The following is a 20349-nucleotide window of genomic DNA, read 5'->3' on the forward strand; positions in this document are numbered from 1 at the left end:
TGGATGGAAAAACATCTTTATGATAAGACTGTTATCTTATGAAAATGTATTATCTGAACCAAATGTTTCAAAGAAGAATGACTTCTGTGTGTGTGTGTGTGTGTGTGTGTGTGTGTGTGTGTGTGTGTGTGTGTGTGTGTGTGTGTGTGTGTGTGTGTGTGTGTGTGTGTGTGTGTGTGTGTGACTAGGGCACTGTAGACTGTCATGTCATTATTCAATAAATGTCATGTTCATTAAGTAAAACATTATTAGACCTATGCCATTTTGCAAATACTGTAATTGCACAGGAAGTTAGTTTTATACCCCATAGAGCAGCAGAAAGTGAAATCAATAGTGTTGATCCATTTGAAGTTACTACGGTTGAAGGACTCAATGTAGTGGAACACTCAACACACTCAAAGCTTTGCCATTTCTGTATATCCAACAGAGGAGGGAGCTTGCTGCACATTAACATCCTCAGTGTTAATTTATCCATTTGTAACTCAGTGTGCAAATGGAACCAAAATGGATCCTTACGCGTCGATTTGGTTTGGATTTGGTCTCAAGTTAAACACTTAAGCCCCTCTAAACTTCTTTATGTGGCGAATAGCGAAAATAGCCGGTGTACAAGCTCACAACACGTTGCATTGCGATGCTCTCTGAGCTTATAAATAAGCAATTTCTGCTATTTAGCAGTGGTGGAAAGTATACAAGTACATTTACTTAAGTACAATTTTGAGGTATTTGGACATCACAGATCCAAATATTGTACATTTCGGCCATTTGAAAATAGGCAATATACAGGTACAAGCTCGTACAGATATTTATTTATTTATTTATTAATATGTTTTATACATTTCACACATTTGAAAACTAACTATACTTATACTTACTTATACTTCTGTATAATGAGTACTTTATATGTGCATTTTGATACCAATACTTAAGTACATTTAGAATTCCGGACTTTACCTCGTAACAGAATATTTCTACATTGCAGTATTGATAATTTTAGTAATATGACTACTTTTTTTCCCACCACTGCTATTTAGGAATAATGTTTTGCCTATGACGACATGCCCAAAATAGGGCGTTCGGGTTGAATAGTGGTTAAATGAACACTGATTCTGCAACAATGGTTGTGCCCACCTTGGTAGTCATGGTGAGGAGGGGCTTCCCTTCTGATGAGGTCTTACTGGTTATCTCCTTCATCCCCATGGCCACGGCCTTATCGGTGGCCCTAGAGTCTTTCCCCTACAACAGTGGAATCAACAACGACTTGCATCAGGAGAAGTTGGACATCTCACACCTGTGTGTGTCCAGGGTATCTTAACAGCAAAGAGACTTATTTATTAATGATGATGACACTATGGGGATATTATACGGTGTGCCGTCTACTGTGACAAACACACCAAGGACAGCGGCTGTGAACGTTTCCACAAGACTATGGCAATGAACAAGGGGGGGGGGGGGGGGGACACCAGTCACACAATGCCGGCGGTTCACTGTACACGATGATGATCATGGTTGGTTGTTCACAGTGGTATATTTCTACATTGTATGTTATGTTATGTTCTGACAGCAAAAAACATATCCTTCCACTGTGTGTGTGTGTGTGTGTGTGTGTGTGTGTGTGTGTGTGTGTGTGTGTGTGTGTGTGTGTGTGTGTGTGTGTGTGTGTGTGTGTGTGTGTGTGTGTGTGTGTGTGTGTGTGTGTGTGTGTGTGTGTGTGTGTGTGTGTGTGTGTGAGAGAGTCAGTCAGTCAGTCAGTCAGTCAGTCAGTGTCAGGCAGTGCACATGAGTGTAGAGAGAGAGAGAGAGAGACACACACATGACTGCTAACTCTGACTTAGCATATACCATACATGTGACCTAATAGTACCCACTCGCCGTTTAGGGACTTTTTGCCTGTGCACTACACTTGCCAGCAAAACATGCTATACTTCATTTCCCACACCTCATTTTCCAGTTGGACCGATATCCTAAACTTCCTCTGGAGAGCTCAAATCTCCTAATAGAGTCTCAGAAAACACCTGCTCCCACATCGCCTCACTATGTCTAGCCTTAATGAGAACTTAGTAGGCTATTTTGTGAAGATGGTGCTATACTGTCAGATTTATTCTACTTGAGATAGCCTATATCTTTGACAATACCTGTTGTTTAGTTTAGTGTTTTGTTTGGCTGATACTTCTCTGAAAAATGCGTAAGATTATTTTAATTAATCTATTTGATGTACTGTAATTATGTATTATTTCCTGATTGGTGTTTGGACTTTCATGATGAATTCCTGTTCCTCTTTCTTTTGGCTATAGAAGTGTCTATTTGTACATCGCTAAATGTTTTGATGATTTGGTGGACCCTCTTGTTAACAAGGTCGTCCACTCACGGTTAACAGTCTTTGTATTGAGTTGTGCTTGAAATGTACTGTAATTCTGCAAACTGTTAATACATATTTCAATCAATCAAACATTGTCGGAAAGTGCACTTCGCTTGGCAGGTGTGAAGCTTTATTCGAATCCTATTGCGCATCAAAGAACTGCATGCTAATCCACCAAAAAACTGGGATTTTGCTTCGCTTTGCAATCGCATTAAACATAGGGAGTGAATGTACCAACGTGGGATGAATAAGTTGGTATTTGGCACACGAGCAGGAAGGAGAAGGCGCAGCAACGCGTAAAGATGCCTTGTGGACACACGTGGTCTAATGAAGAAATAGAAGCCCTTATTGCAATATGGCCAGACCATCATACAGGCTTATGCTGAAGGTTACATACACGAACAATGCAGTGTACTATAGCACGAGAATGTAGGCGATTAGGTTCCATCGCACATTTGCACAATGTTGCAGCCTCCAGGTTGCATAAAGTGTTTGTGCTCGTACAGACCTGGACCAGTCATCCTGAGGGGCGGCTCCGCTGATCTGGAGTCAGATATGTGTGTTTGTGGATTTGTTTATAAAAGTTTAAAACATGTTAGTAAAGTTGTAGAAGACATCCGTTATTGCGCATGCACGCACGCACACACACACGCACACACACACACACACACACACATGTCCAGTCCCGGACGATACGCACTGCAACCACGTTACCATCACTCTACGCCCTAAAGTCTTACTCAAAAGTATATATATTTTTAACACATATATTTCACTGTGTAGTTTATGAATTGAACACATTGATAAAGGTCCCTGCTGCGTTTCCAATTGCTGCGGTTATACAGCGCAGCGTTAAGGCAAACCGGCAGCAAATTAAATATGCAAGAATCCCAACTTCTCCGCCCATTCGGTGCTCCTTAGGACAAACTGCATACTTACTGCACCTGCTGTTTCATGGAACTGTGATGTGATGTTGTGTGTTTTATAGTGATCAGTGTGTCCTTGAATAAAATAGCTTTTGCTCTCAATGGGTTTCGCTGAACGAATTAAGGAAAAAGAAAGAAAGTGGTTGACGATGGTGTGAAGGATATTGCTTGTGCTAAAAGCACAGTTTGCACTTTTCATTAAGACTGTCTCCATTTTTTGAGTGGTGCAACCACTCCCTTACGGAGCTATGTGTGTGGCTGAGTGGGTGGGTGGCTGGCTGGGTGTCTGGGTATGAGCACGAAAACAGCATGGTTGTTTTTCACCACCTGTGCGCAACCTAACGCACACACAAACACACACACACACGCACATATTAACTGTAATTTGGGGGTCCTTGATATGAAAATGTTTGAGAAACACCGCTCTATACTGTCAGCAGATGGTGGACAAAATGACCAACAAGCAACAACACAAAAAGGGCTTGATAATTAAAGAACAATGTAGGATTAATATTTATGAAGGACAAAATATTCCATAGACTATACTTGACTGGAAAATTATTGATACATACAATGACTGATGTTACAGTTTCGTCAATAAAACACGTCGACACACCATTCACAATAAATGTTTTCAATTTCAACTGCAACTACAAGCAAATTAATTTCATGGTATTGCATTTGCTTGTGATGGGTGGAAAAAAAGAAAATCTAATTTCCCTCACGTGATTTACTCCAGCATTATGCAAACAACTTAATCAAATGATGTGATGTTAGTGGCACGATACATAAATGTGGCAGTTTGTCTCTGTGCTCAATGAACATATTTACAATTCCAACAGCCTGCAGAACAACAGTTCCATCCAGATTTAGTTGCGGTGGAGTGTTTGGTACAGCTAGTATGGCAGAAATGAAAAAGCTTAGTTAATTTTACAGTCCAGATTATTCGGTTGCATTAAAGTGTTGTTATGGTTTGTATATAAATAAAGACTAGACTTCTATCACTCTTGGAAGAATTTACTATATTTCTCTATAATGTTATATTTATTAAATTTTCTTTACAATTTAATATCTCTTTAAACGGACTGGATTAGTAAATATCTTGGCCTATTCTATTTTTGTGTCATTCAAATCATATCAATGTCACACTAAGTAGGTGTCAATTTCTGCTTCATGTTGGCAAAAATACTGTATGTTAATCCCATCTCATGCTTTCAGTGAGACCTACTGTAGGAATTATTTTCCAGCTACTAAAGTAGATTACTCAACTGTCATTAGCAATGCTACATTATATTACACGAGAGTAATAGATCATTTGATGCCGTAATCTGATTACATTAATCTAATTCTGGGATCAGAACTGTAACTCATCACAAGCAAAGCAATCTAAATAATTCAGAAGAATGTGCAGTTCTAGTATACACAGCTTGAGCTTGTCTGTATAATCAATTAGTATTAGGTCTTGTATTGTTACTTGTTCTAGTTTCCATGGTTCTATGTGTACGGTATGTAGTCATATTTTAAGCAGGGAATGGCTGTTTTTGCAACTGAATGTCTGGAAAATGGAAATTTAGAGTTTACATAGTACAGATATTATAACTGGTTTCAGTATTTATTTATGATGTATTTTCTCTATTATTAAGGATATTGTAGCGGCCAATTTGTATTGGTGGTGGGGAGGGGGCCCCCCGCCCCCTCCCCACCACCAATACAAATCGCAAGACATGGCCAAAGCATTTTCGGGGGTCCCCAGCCAAAAACGTTGAGAACCCCTGCGGTAGAGCAGCCGGATGGGAACCCACTTCCCAGTTCGATCCCGAGCTTTAAGTGATAGTAACATGTTGTTGGTTCTGTGAAATGTTCTATTTGTAACGGTGATGACAGTTAGATCTAATTAATGCTTTTCACACAACAGAAATGGCAGATTTGTCACTCAACACTGCTTTTTGTTTGTTTTGCTGAGCGACACGGTCTTGTTGATGGACTCTGGGCACAGTGGGCAGGGGCCCTGTGAAGAGCCCGGGCAGAGGCCTTTTTGGGGCGGTTCTGGACAACCGTTGGTCCGACCGACTCGACACCGGGAACTGCACCCCCTGTGGTGGTGTGGAATGCGTTTGTCGAATTTGAAGTCGGTGGGGTGAACGGTTCACGAGTTACGTGGATTACACACAGACAGACGTACAGAGAGACTTGGTGCATTTATAGATAGGGCCTAGATGTTTATATCAACTATTTGACTGTCACACAGTCGACAGACAGCACTGTCAGTTATGACATCCATTTGAAGTACCCTTTAGTGGGAACAGTGCAGGCTGGCAACATCGTTGCTGTCGGGTGGAAATATTGCATGTCCTTTCTTATAAAAAACAATTAATTGAAAAATAAATCAGGCTTGCTTTTTAAATCATGCTGAATGGCCAAGGTGAAGGGTTTTCAGCCAACTCGCTCTCCATATTATTTTATTCAATACATCTCTCTCTCCCTTTCTCTCTCTCTCTCTCTCTCTCTTTTGTAGCCTACAGCTGTGAGCCTATACTCTATGGACCTTGTGCCTTATGGAGTTCATAGAGCATGTTCTAATGAATCCAGAGGCATTTGATTGGCAGTAGGAGTGTGACCCTGCAGATTTGAAAAGTTCAGCCTGCCAATCAGGCCCCCAGCTTCTCACAATGGGCAGCTTTGTCCTGTGGGCTGTACTGCACTGAAGTGACACTTATTCTCCAGAAAGTATGCATGCACGCACGCACGCACACACACACGCACGCATGCACGCACGCACACACGCATGCATGCACGCACACACACGCACGCACACGCACACGCACACGCACACAGTCACACACACACACACAAATCACTTCATGCTGTCTGCTGTGGTGTTGTGTTAGAGCTTCACCATCAATCAAGATGTTCAAACTGAGTGATAAGCAAGCTCCTATGGTAATAGCACACTGGATAGTGGATGCACAAGGCTAAAAGCTACACACACGTTACCCAGGATCCTAATTTAATGCAGGTCAGTCAGACAACTCACGAACAGATTTAACCAATATTTATTATAGAATGAGAGTGTGCATAATTATGATATTTATCTTGGCGTTCAGCTCTGCTGCATTTTCTCAGTACTCTGTGCGATTAAACACCATCATAAAACATTAAGAGCAGGGAGATGGATATACAATAAAATCACCATGAGGAACAAAAATACCACCACCCCAGCACTGGTAGAAGCATCACATAACAACCAGGAACCATATGCAGAGGAAGGCAGGAAGAGCATGCAGTCTAGTGAGCTAGTAGCCCGCCCAAATGGTCAGCTGACTGCCACATCAGCGAATGACGTGTGGGACTTGCACACACTTATACACCCACATAGTAATGCAGCATATTAACCTCTTGAATATAGTATGCGCCCTTGAGCACGGCATGAACCCCCTCGAGTATATCTGACTGAACTAACTCCGCAAGCTACATATCATTTACTGCACATCATTTGGACAAATGCTACTCATGGGGACTGTGTCATCACAAGCTGCAACACCATTACCACCAACAACAAAAAATATGCCCCCCCTCCCCCATTACACAATTCATTGACATGGACTATTATTTCAAAGACAAAAAGAGCTCTTGGCCATGAAACCTCATACCAATCATGTCCTGGCTTACAGCCTACCTCCTACCAAGATAAATGTACAGCCTGTTCAATGTGCAGCCTCTCATCTCCTGAGAATTATAGTGCCCTGCGAGTGTGATTCAGTTAAAATGGTTTGTAAGGACTTGAAAACAGTAATGTTATATAATTTCTGATTTAGTAAATGTGTCTAGGGCTTTAAATGGAAGCCTATTTTTAAAGATTAAAAACTTGTTTTAAAGGCACCTTTTGGGAATCAGACACATCAAACTTTATGCAGCAGTAGTATTGCAACTTGGACTGAGAAAGCAGAGTAGAGTAATGTTAACTCCATAGACACCTACAAAACAGAAAAAGTACAAAAATCATGACGGCACTCTATCTTTAAGGAAGAAAATAGTTTGTCATAATTTCCCTCACTGAAACACCACTTCAAGTTGCACTTTGCACTTTCAGAATCAGAATAATCTTTACTCCGTGTCCCCTGTGCAAGTGCTTAATTTTACCTTCAGGGCTTTTCAGGCAGTACAATCGGATTGGTTATTCACAAAAAAGTTTCATAGTGCATATTGCTTACTTGCTTCCTTCCTCTCTATATTTGTCATGTGAATTCCCACCAACTATTTGTCACAGTTGTTGTCAAAGGTGGATACAATGACAGCATCCTAGTCAAAACACATGTGACTAAATCCTTGAATCATTTCGTCCAGATCTCCTGTCCAAACAGAAGGGGTAAACTTAGTATAGGACCAGTGTTATGACACCTTTAGGGAGCGTATAAATCTCCTCTGGGTTTGTCAGATTGCTCCTCTGCGGTTTTGTCAGATGGTTGGCAGCACTGTTCATTTGGTCCCCGCCAATGGTTGTGTATGGAATTCAGCTTTATGGGGTGCCTCAAATCTCTCCAGCAGCAAAGCGGGGGGTCAGTTTGAAGTGTTTTTTTTTGTGCTCATTGCTCTCTACAGCAATGCTTTCTGCAATGCTGCAATGCTTTCTGCACATACTGTACACCATTACAATATTTGAGGCTTTGTGAGCAATTCCTATGATGTAGTGCTTTCTTTCTTTCTTTCTTTCTTTCTGGGACCAAGAAGTCCCGAAGGGACTTTGGTCACTTATTGTTTTGGGGGTTTTTCTTCTTCTTCTCCTTCTTCTTAGCTGAACTGAGTTCTGGCTGAACCGTGCAGTCGTTTTTTGCGAAACGCGGAATCTGGTAGAGGGCCATGCCAAACGGTGAATATGCGAAGCCCATGACCATTGGCCAAAGTGTGGCGCTATAGCACTGAATTGAAAATGCAAACTTTGAACGTGCATAGCTCATGGACGGTTTGACCGTGACATATTTTTTAAATTAAGTTTTAATGAGCCAATGAATATTGCTGTTTTGTGAAAATTCTTCTGCCCTTACCTAATACATACATGCAGAGTTATATGCTTATGTCACTTTACAGTATAGTAGAGGGTCATGCCAAATAGCACTGAAAGCAGTCTTATTCCAATTGGCCAAAGGGGGGCGCTATAGCATTTATTTTAAATTAAACATTTGAACAGGCATAACTCATGCTTTGTTTGCCCAAAATTCATGGCACTTGTTTCCACATGTTTCCCCATGAGTCCTTGACTCATGGGGAACACATCTGTCACTTTGACAAGTAAGCTCTGCCCTCAGATTTTCCGCCATTTTGAGCAGTTTGAAAAATGCTTATACCTGATTCTCTGCCTGGATTTTTGAGCAATTTGCGTGAAACGCTCTACACACAATCTATGGACCATTATCTGAAATCCCGGTTGAAGAGAAGTTTGTACGTGAAAACATTACAACAAAACACACTGTAGTAATGGATAAAGACATCCCCAAAACCAGGACACACATAATTGTCATCAAAAACACTAAATGATTTTGCTGTTTACAATGAGATTGTGTCTGGATAGCACAGTCTGTTGAGCTCACACCTTTGGACCACAAGGTTGTTCTTATTGCGTGTTGTCTTCTTTCTTGGTCCCGCCTTTCTTTCTTTCTGTCTTTGTGTTGGGCTGTAGTGTCGAAGCGCATCTCCTCTTTTTGTTTGATATTTGAATAGTGAAATAAACAAGACAGATGCCCTGTACATACATTTCATCAGTCAAGCGCTTTCTTCCTCACTTTAAATGGAAGTCTATTAAGAAATTCAGCAGCACATGCATTCATTTAGGAATAATGAGTACAGCTAGCCCTTTGCTGACCCTTTACAATTAATGAACAATTGCTAAGCCATCCAAATAAATTTGATAGATGAATGGAATAATCAAAGATGGAATCTGTAAGTATAGGATCTTCTCCATTATTAAGTGTGAAATAAAGACTTCAAATGCCATCAATGTTTGTTTCTCCATCACCTATAGTCACTCTCGATTAGTTTCTATCTATCAGTCACATTAATGAACATGTTAGCGTAGCATTCAGCTAGCATTTTTATACAGTGTCAGATAGGCCTAAGGAGCATTCAGTGATTTGGGTGATTTGGAAAACCCCCCGGGTTTTTTGACCCCAGGGGTTAACTGGGGACAGGGAGGAAGTCCTTATATGGTCAGCACACTCTATAGTAGGAAGGATTATTCCGGCGAGCCGCTATATGAGGGTCTTGGGAAACACACTGCTGTGCACAAACGGACCGTTCTGAAAGTGGTGCCGACCATAATGTGTGGCCGTGCCCTCCCGACTCGCTTGTTAATCATCTAGCAGGCAGCGTGTAATATAGCAATGTTTTGTTAACTCCCCTCTCCCCCTGCCCTTCCCTCTCTCGCTCTCTCATTAGCAGGCAAAAGTGCAGCACTATCTCTCTCTCTCTCTGTTTCTGGCACAACAGCGCCACTTTTGCCCCTACTGGTACTCTAAACATAGTAACATAGTCACGTAGTCACGGACATTGCTGTTCCTTGGAGTGGTTGCACCACTCAAAAAGATATTTGAATTAAGTGAAATCACTGAATATACCTGAATATATAAGGAACAACTGGTACCAGGTGCGAAGAAGCAAAGCGTCTTGTAGAAAGTCCCATTTGCTTGTAAACTGTGCAAGGTGTGCATTTTCTTGGTCAAAAACTCTTCAAAGTCTGCAATTCCGCTCTGATGCAGCAGACAGTATAATATTATGAAGCCAACTGCATAGCACTGAGGGGATGAGAGAGTATCCTAACTCCACTCAGGAACCTGCCAGCCAGGGACCAGGTCATCAGCAGATGTACAGCAAACCTTCTGGCACTGCTGTAACTCACCAGCCAGACGAGTTCCCTGGTATAATATGCCCACATCCTCGGTGGTTTCATTGGGCTATGATAATTTGCATCTGCCCTGATCAGTTCATTTAATTTTCATCCCAGGTTATAATTAGCATTATATTCAAAAAATGTATATGAAAGGCCCTGTGTACAGCATGAGTAAAATATCAAAACCTAATTTTAAAACATTCCCTGGTAAATATGTAAACCGTAAAACAGTTTTAACAGTTTTTTTAACAGAAATAATAAGTATTGCCATAATAATTATCTTTTGTAGTTTGCTACAATAAAATTGTATTTAATACATTTGACAATAAATATGAAATGCACAACCAATTGGAAATATAGAAGCACAATACTGAGATAAATAAACACTGGTATTGCTGACAATACACAGTTCTGAACTCGCATGACGCACTCCACACTCCTGCTTCTTAAGCCTTTCTGGGGGCAGAAGCCTCATCGCAGGCGTCAAGTTTAAAAGGAACACAGTGACCTCATCGCTCTGCAGATTTCTCTCTGTCTCGCTCTGCTTCTTCCTCAGGTTCTCCTCTCGAATACTTTGCTGTCACTAGCTGCTCTTTCGCTTGGCTGGTCTGGGAGTTACAGCACCACACTTTCCTCACTTTCTGCTTAGTCTGACACTGTATCCTCTTCCTACTTTTTGTTACCATCGAGATTGCTCTGGGTGCTATTCAAATTGCCCTCAAATTCTCCCAGAACGGGTGCAGTACTTAGTTTAGACAGTTTTTGGTTTAGACTAGTCATTAGTCCTACAACTACAACCTATCTCAAACCCTCACCGTAAACGTAACCTTAACCCATGTCTAACCTATGACTAAGTATGCACCCCCCAGAACTTATTCACTTCATTTCCAGAACTAAAGTAGAATAATCAGCCATGCTACAGTTGTTAAATTAAAAGCACACCAGATAGATTTTTCTCAGTTCTGATTATAGCCACAACTTTGTTTACTTTATGTTACTGTTCAATGATACATTGCATTGTTTACCACCATTACCGAGTTGGGTTATAACTTATATACGTATCACACAGGTGATCGAGATGATGACACTTGGCATTGTTCCACATTGCTGATCAACTTTCCTGACTGACACACGCACAGAAACACATGCACGCACGCACGCACGCACGCACGCACGCACGCACGCACACTTATGAAATTCTGTCCTACAGGTTGTTTGACATTGAACTCCTCTTTCATAGTCAATGGAGCTAAACATAACAAAACCCTACATTTCTTTCCAAGAGAGAGAGAGAGAAAAAAGCACGGAAAAAAGAACATGGCATTAGCGACAGTTCCAAGGTTATATATGTGGCCTTAAGTGACATTCTGGGCTTCAGAGAGTATTCCACAGGGCCCACTTAGTGTTTACACTTTCATCAGGGTCACTCGGATTGGTTGTGTCGAGCAGTGCACTACTCCCTGTGGTTTGGGGGAGGCCATAATGCTGAAGCTGAAATTAAAGGGCACAGCCTAGGCATTTTGATCACTCTAGCTCTAGCATACTGTACACCACACTGCCCTCAGAACACCTTGGCATTTATCTCACTGTAGAAGAGTCTCAACAGGGCACGGTGGCACAGTCGGTAGTGCTGTCGCCTCATAGCCAGAAGGTCCTCAGTTCGATTCCTGCTCGGGACGCTGGCGGTGCTGGCGGCATGTCCTCTCCTCTGCGCCATCAGTGCCCATACCCGAGGCAGGGTTGGCGAAAGGGCCTTTCTGCATGGCACTTATTCTAGTTTGTTCTGCATTTGCAGTAGTCTAATGTTACAAAGTGCTTTACAAATAAAATAAAAACGTAAGTGAAGGTAGGGCGGCCTGTGGGACAGGAAGCATAGTGTCGCCGGATCCACACAGTATACTTATTTAATTGCATGCCAATGTGCTGTGAGCTTGTAGACTGGTTATTTGCACGTTTCCTTGCACAATAACCAAGTTAATGGTTGCAAACATTAACACCTTGGCTTATGCCAGTGATGGAAGAAGCATACACGGAAGTAGCAATATCACAATATTAAAATACTCTGTGTATTAAAAATGTGGTGTTGTGATAGCCTATAGTAAGCTTGTAGATTTGCTATTTTCACTATATTTTAAATAAGGCTTACGTGGTATCTAAAAATGCAAATACTCAAAGTAAAGTACAGATACTCAAAAAACGTACTTGAGTACAGTACTCAAGTAAATGTATTTTGTAAATGTCCACCACTGTTTGTTATTCCATCATGCGTCAATTAGTCTTTCCTACGTGTAACAGCGATGAATAGCAGCCTGATCCTGTAGGAGGACAACATGATATAGCATACTCATATATAGCTAAACCTTAGAGCCTGCATGGGATTCATGTCGATGCAATTCCCTGTGCGACGGGCTCATGTTTAAACACGGACACGAGACACAGCGCTGGTCATATATCATTTAACAGCGGGATGCAGAGCGCGTAAAAGGCTATCATACGGTATAGGCTACACAGCAGCCAGCCGAGTTGGCCAGCTAGCATGCCACACTGGTTCTTCTGTTTTACTCATTAATATTGATGCTGATGGACATTGAATCCCTTTGGCTCCAAACATTAAAAACCTAACTTCTGAAAGCACTCCAGAAGTGTCAACATTAATGTAAAAATGTGGCCTCTGGGGTTAATTTCCCCAAAGCACTACTATAGACATTTTACTTTAAAGTATAAACCTTATAGGGTTAGTTCATGGACATATGCGAGGAGGCAAAAGCTTTTTAATTAACTGGTAACTGATTTGATAAAGAAAGCACAAGGCTTTTTGCTGGGGATGCTGCACTCTGCACTGTATATAACACAGTTTATCATTATGATCACATTCCATTTCACATTTCATTTTTTCTATTGCATGGGCTTTGAATCTACAGAAAACAAACAAAATATATTGTCTGTCTACTAGCTACTGTAAATTTTGACAATGTTGATATATAGCTGTTGGTGACAATTTCTCTCAAAAAGGCTAGCCGTGTGTGTGTGTGTGTGTGTGTGTGTGTGTGTGTGTGTGTGTGTGTGTGTGTGTGTGTGTGTGTGTGTGTGTGTGTGTGTGTGTGTGTGTGTGTGTGTGTGTGTGTGTGTGTGTGTGTGTGTGTGTGTGTGTGTGTGTGTGTGTGTGTGTGTGTGTGTGTGCCTGCACGCGCACGGGTGCGCATGCATGGTCTGTTTTTTATTCTCACCTATAATGACGTGCCAAAATAGAGACGCCAGGTGAGGTTTCACGTTTGTCACTTATGATATGAACAACAATGTGAGGAGCATGAAGTGCTGTCATCATCATCCCCTTCAGACTTATAAAGTTTAATAATAATAATCATCTCTCGGCCAGTCAGCAACTTCATAATTCAGAGAGAAATTCTGTCTGTTTCCATTTGCCCATGTCCTACTCACTGTATAACATTTATGAAAGTATCATGCTGTTCCCGTCAAGATAAGGTGCACTAGATGGGTTTAAAATTGTCAACAGAAACTGTTATCATCTCAAAATACTCTCACTTGACTCTCAACTGGCGGAAGCACTTGCTTGCTATTCTTTACCCATCATCTCGCTTTCCTCTCCTCTGCTCTACACTCCCCTTCTCTTCCCAGCCTTATCTATTCTCTTGACATGCCTCTGCTATCAGGCACTATGGTACCAAATAAGCTTTTTTTTTTTACTTCCACCTTTCTCAGCAGAATTTCTTTTGATTCTTACTTCCCAAGATTCATCAACTCTCGCCTTATACGCGCCCAGAGGAAAGTGAGAGCAAAAACTCACATCCTTTAAAATGAACTGTTCAATGCTCAGTCTCAATGCTCAACTGCATCGATCATCCTGTTTAGAGAAGACAGCTCTTCGCGGTCGCGTCAGGCTGCAAGGATAAGAGAGCAGGCTTTTATGTCAGCAGAGCAGACGGCATAGTGAACACATAAGCAAATCAGCCTTGGTACGCCCGGCCTCCATCATCATCCATTAATCATCAAGTCGTAGTTCAAGCCTTTGATTTGCTTCTGGGATGTCCTTGAGGGACGCTCTGTGTGGACATGACTCGCACAGCTGTTCCACGTGAGCTGTTTGTTCTTTGGGAGAAGTGAGCAGCGTCGGGACAAACAACTCTTGAACTGTGCAGATAACACTGCTGTCTCACATGGTGAAAACTGTGTTCACGGTACGAGGCCAAAGGCCATCTCATTTGTGCTGTTACGTAATAACACCACCCATAACATCAAAGCTGAGGTTGGGTCCATATTAACAGTTTAATTTACACTGTGTGTGCGCATTCAAGGGATACTATAAAGAGCATAGAGCTCTACACCATCCATCCGTTGAGATGTGTGCGATGTAGATGTTGTTTAAAATAAAATGTGCCAACACCGCACATCATTAGTCTTACCTTTCCCTGTGGAGGGGCGAGGCAACAGGCCGCTCGCTCCGAGGAGTGAATTAACGTGACTAATTGTCAAGGCCATTGTGTAAGCTTTCATCTGCACAGATGACTACTGTGTATACACTATACATGTAAGCACTTGTTTGAAGCTGTTGTATGCAGACAACATGATTAGGAGAAGAAATTAGTCACTGATCGGGTGTCATATTTGAAACAGAGTAACAGGAAGTTAACATTTTTATAAAAATAATAAAACCACATGAGTTTTGGTGATGCTGTGTCTGAATCAACTTTGTTTGTGTTTGTTTACGTACTAAAAGAGTGACTTTGAGAGCTGTTTCAGCGTACAATGTAAGTCAATGAGGAGCATATTTTGAACTATCGATTTCTAATCACTGGAGCAATTATTTTTTATTTCTTGTCCACATTTGGAGTTAAATCATGGCAAGGTAACTACACAACCCAAACCTCTAAAAAAGTGGTCTTACCCTTTAACACTTTGTAGACTGTGCAGCATGACAAGGTGATGGTGAATTAATGGCACCGACCTACTCGCATTTCTCTTTTGGGTCTTGAGCTAAAGATCAGCTCTGTTGTAATTCCTCCGGTGACATTTAGTTTTGTCATTTTGTACATATACATCATTTCACTTGTCTGCATTTAACTCATCCTATAATGATCAGGAACATTAAGCAGGCACTGACTAAGCAGTGGCAAGAAGTAGTTAATTGTTATCAGACGTGTACCTTAGAGTTGAGGAGTTATAGTCCTTCCAGCATCGAGGGCACTGGAAGGACTGCCAGTCTTAATTAACAGTCCTCACTAACAAAATAAATGTTTGCGTTTTTATTTATTTAATGGACACTTTGCTGTGAGTCTGCAACCGTCATGCTTAACTCAGGACTACAGTCCTATAGTATTTTAATTAGGAGTATGTGACATGCATGTGTTCTGGTCTAGGAGGAATCGGAGGATAACCCACGTGAACACAGGGAGAAAATGCAAACTCCACACAGAAAGTGAAGTAACATTTTAAGAACATTTACCTTTACCTATTTTTTTTTATAGAAACAAAAGAAAAATACCATTACTGTATCAAAAGTAATCAACTAAGAAACTACTATACAGCAGGCGCGGCGATATAGCTGAAGCAACAGAACCAGACTACATTTCCTGTCAATATACCAGTGTAAATTGTAGGAGGTAAAGGGAGACGCTATATTGTGAAGGACATTTCACGGCGCCCGACGGAAAGAGAGTGTTTAAACTGGGCTGCTTACTAGCTCATGTTACAGTACAGACATAATTGCTCTGGTGTTTCTGTGAACAGTTTTACCGCAGACTCTGCAGTCGCCTGGTAAAGTTGAGTTTTGATTATTTGTTTGAACAGTCAAAACAAGACATAAAAGAACCACAGACATTTCCAAAAGAGAGGGAAAGATAGATGGAGTAAAGGTGGCATTGGAAATGGAACCACAACAACACTAAGCAAAACACAACAGCTCCATCCACACTGAGTGGAGGTGAGTTTCTATTAACGCATCGAGGTGACAGACAGGCAGCCCAGAGCATGCAGGCAGAGCGCGCCACGGGATGGTTATATATTTTATAATACATTAGGCTACAATGTAGCCGCTACATAAACGCTGCGGCCCGGCTGCCGCCTATCACAAGGCTTTTTATTTACATCATGGTTTTACATTCACCATTGCTGATGAGCAGCGCTTTGTAGGCGAGGAGGGAGGCTTGTTCAGGAACTCCATTATATCATATTATGGCTCTGCATTAATGTAATAAACATACCGGTATGCGCTGTGAGCCAACGTGAGCCATGATGTCATAAGTTTTGCGGATTCACCGTTTTTCCTGTTTACACGGAGAAGGGATAAAACGGCGTTCTCAAAGATTTCCACTCTGGAAGGTGGTTTCACTTTGGGGACGAGAACAGGGACCAGCAAACGATACTTTATTTTTTTTCTATGAACACCGTTCTCGTGTAAAGACCACCTAAGTCAATCCCTCAGTCTGTCTCTCTGTGTCTTTCTTGAATCATCTACAACACCTCATATAGGCTGATTGGGAGCTTTGTCTGATGTAATATACAATGCAAACTGTTGCCATGCATGCATACCAGGGAAGGAAAAAAAAGGAACCCCTAATCACCCCCTCTCCCCATTTCATTACTGATGCATTCACTGTCTCTCTACTTTCTACCAAGCCAGCAGATGTTAATGATGACAGATGTTGGGGGTTCCAGTAACCTGATTACCAGTGGCTGACTTGGAAATGGCCTTACAATCACCCTGGAGACCCCCCACTCCCCCATCTCCACCTCTGCAATCCTACCGTCCTAGATCTGGCAGGCGCTGTCTTTCTTATCTTGGCAATTTCCGTACTGAAAGGCGAAGGGTGCCTACCCCTTTCTGTGCTTTGATTTAAGGCTGCCGATCTTGAACATAATTATGACTGCATGGAGCTTTTTATTTTTCTTAAGTTATCAGGATATGAAAGTGAAGGAAGGATGCATTCAGGATCTAGTTTTATGGATCAGTTTTATGAATTACCGTACCGAATTATGTGCAGACCACAAAGACCGCAAAGTTCTTGCCGTGTTCTGTCATCTTTGCGTCACCACCTGCATTGCTCATCATCACACCCCATCATTTTCCTGCAGGATGAACTGCTTGGAAAAAGTAGCATCTCGTGATAAAGAGTAAAAGAGGTTTAGTAGTCTGACACATCAACGGTTGTCATTGGGTGAGCTGTAGATGTGGACAGGAGAAAAAAGCCAGGAGGATTTGTGCACCTTCAAAGGGTCCAGAACTCACATGGGACTATTCTAATGAGCTGACTTGTTTTAAACTCCAAAGCTTGTCTTGATTCAGCCTTTTTGTTTGTTTTGTGCCTCTACAATAGGTTCCGCTGCTCCGAATAAAGTATCTGCTGTAAGTTACCTGAAATAGACACAGTCCTATTTATAGGGTGGGGGGGGGGGGGGGGGGAGAGATAGAGAGAGAGAGAGAGAGGGAGAGATTTGATGTTTTAATACTGCCACTGCCTTGCAATATGCATGTGTCAATAGACATTTATTATTTGGATTATTTGGAGGTTATTAATCACAGCAAACTTAAAGTGTATTTTAATGTATTATGTGCTGCAACCAGTTACACATCCTCCTTGTTATTGCTACTGTGGTTGAATTGTAATTCATCCAGAATGCATACAAACAGATCCACACCAACATCACGTTACAGCAATCTTCAAATACACACAAACAGGCAAAAATGTGCACGCATGCACGCACGCACGCACACACGCATGCACAGTGTATAATCAGGTTACCCAGACGCAGGGCCTCTGTTACCTTGAGTGACTTTGGCCAATTAAAGCATGGCATGTGAAAACAGCAGCAGGAGAGGAGGAGGAGTTAGCTTTATGTGCTTGCATCAGCACTTCACCAGCCATTCAACCTGACTCACTGCTAAGAGATCTACGGGTCCCTGATCAGCCTCATCAGCCTCTCTGATTTCATCTCCTATATTGCGTGGCGTATCTTGATGCCACTTGCCAACCTCTCTGCCTAGTGTCTAATGGACAACATACCACTTTATTTCTCTCTCTTTTTATTCTTCACATTACTACTTAATGATGCAAAATTCATCTTGCATGCTGCCTGGCTTGGAATGAACCAAACAAACACCCAAGAGGTCACTGTCAACTGACACTAAAAGATTAATCAAAGTTTTTGATTTGTTTGAAAATATCATTAACAGACCTAATTTAGATCAGATGCACACTCAAGTTAAATTACTTTGATGTGTTAAGCTATGTCCGTCCGGCCCAGGCCGTAGCGTAACGGTCTGGGCACCGGACTGGTGATCCAGTCGCGGTGTGCCGCAGGTTCGACTCCCGAACCCGACACGGCCTTTACCGCATGTCATCCCCCCATCTCTCTCCCGTTTCCTGTCAGCCTACTATCTGTCCCTTCAAAAATCAATAAAAAGGCGTAAGCCGCAAAAAAATATCTTTAAAAAAAAAAAAGCTATGTCCGTCCTTCCTTTCGTATGTTTGTCTCTGTGTCTGTATGTATGTCCAAGCACGAAATAGCTGCAACACCTAAAGTGGCCAGTAGAGTATAGCACAGAGTAAAGTGGCACAGAGTACACTACAATACGCCCTGGGCCGTTCCTGGGGCCCTGGCTGTTCCGGAGACCCCGACACGGACCCCCAGGAGACCCCCACATGGTAACTGTCATTTCTTGACTGTTTCGGACACAGGGTGGCTTGCTGGAACCGGACCGGCCCCCTGGGCGCCTTCCAGGGGGTCTGGATGTTCCGGGGACCCCTACACAGTAACTCTGTCATTTCTCGTCCGTTTCGGACGCGTGGCTGCTCACCGGAACCAGGCCGGCACCCTGGGCACATTCCCAGGGGTCTGGATGTTCCGTGGACCCCCGCACAGTACATACACTACAATACAGTACAAAGCACAGTAGAGTACAGTAACTATAACAATAATATATAGTTGCACCGCTCACTTCAAACAGGTGTTATTATTTTCTGGCAGAATCACTATGCTCTCGATTGCTATGCAATGTGAAATCCTCCATCTCTCTTTCCATGGCCTGGAATAGATAGGTCTCCTGCTGTGCAGACATATATGATGCAACAAATGGCTTTTTGTTTGAGGTTGTGCGCATGCATGCTGTGAAAGAAAATTGATGCACTTGTGCTCATTTGCATAACAATTGCTTTTACATAACTGATATTGTAAAATTCAAATGTCAAATGATCCATTGCTATCCCTGTGATATCTTCTCAATTTGTAGGACTCTGAATGTTTCAAATCTTTATGGAGTGCCTCTAATTGCTGTGCGGAAGACCAAGCCAAGAGCTGTGTTCGGAGGCCCCCTTCTCTACTCCTTGTATGCATACAGTACTACTGCCTGTATGCATTACCATACAGTACATCCGAGTAGCTTACACTACAGTGATTAGTAGACGGCGACGAGTTGTTTTCCTTCCGCGGAAGAGGGAATAACAACCTCCAAAAAAATGAAAGATTTTGCGTGCGAGCTATGCTCGCACATGTGGGTGGCCTAGCTGGTGTATGACTCCCGGCCTGACTGGCCTCCAGTCCAACCCTATTCGTATTTGAAAATATTATTTTAAATGACCGGATTAAATGACATTAAAGAAAACTGAATGCCACGTTACTGGCATTAATACGGTTCATTCTTGGCCAAGTACTTATTTGACTTCTTTTCACAAATAGCCATCCAGGCCAAAGACGTTTTTAACGTTTTTTTACAACTAGTTCTCTTTCTAAACAAATAGAACAAATCTTTGTTGGCCCGCGCTGAACTATTGCTACTGCCATTTAGTGGTGGATGAATTAGACGAGATTGCACGAGATGCACAGGATGCAAGCAATAAACCTGGGAAATCCCGGGTTTATACTTTAAAGCTTGCAGATTGACTGCAGGTTTTGTGTGACACTTTTGTACGACGAAGTATAGGACATTAATTTAAAAAGGGAAAACTCATGAAAAGTTGAGAAAATATGGAGACAGCAACAATATAAAATGTGCTTGATGGTGTTCAGGATTTCTGGAGGCCAGCATTATGTTGGACCATGCTTTATTCCAATTAACAGCTGGGTCCAGGTCCAGCATATCAGCCCTGCTCAAAGGGTCTAATAGCATATGCATGCTGTGAGATAAACCAGTAGAGGCTGCTGTGAGATAAACCAGTAGAGGCTGGAAACCAGCC

At 42.0% G+C, this 20349-nt stretch overlaps 1 protein-coding gene across 1 annotated transcript in view; it reads right to left on the reverse strand.

The window, feature by feature from the left end:
• pex5la (peroxisomal biogenesis factor 5-like a) overlaps nt 1-20349 on the reverse strand; it is a 109367-nt gene that overhangs the window by 51440 nt on the left and 37578 nt on the right. The window contains exon 2 of the mRNA XM_083766577.1: nt 1129-1233. Within this exon, the coding sequence (XP_083622703.1) occupies nt 1129-1233 (105 nt within the window). The remainder of the gene's footprint in view (nt 1-1128; nt 1234-20349) is intronic.

The sequence above is a fragment of the Protomyctophum parallelum genome (assembly GCF_964188405.1).
Source record: "Protomyctophum parallelum genome assembly, chromosome: 6".
NCBI classification, from domain to species: Eukaryota; Metazoa; Chordata; class Actinopteri; order Myctophiformes; family Myctophidae; genus Protomyctophum; species Protomyctophum parallelum.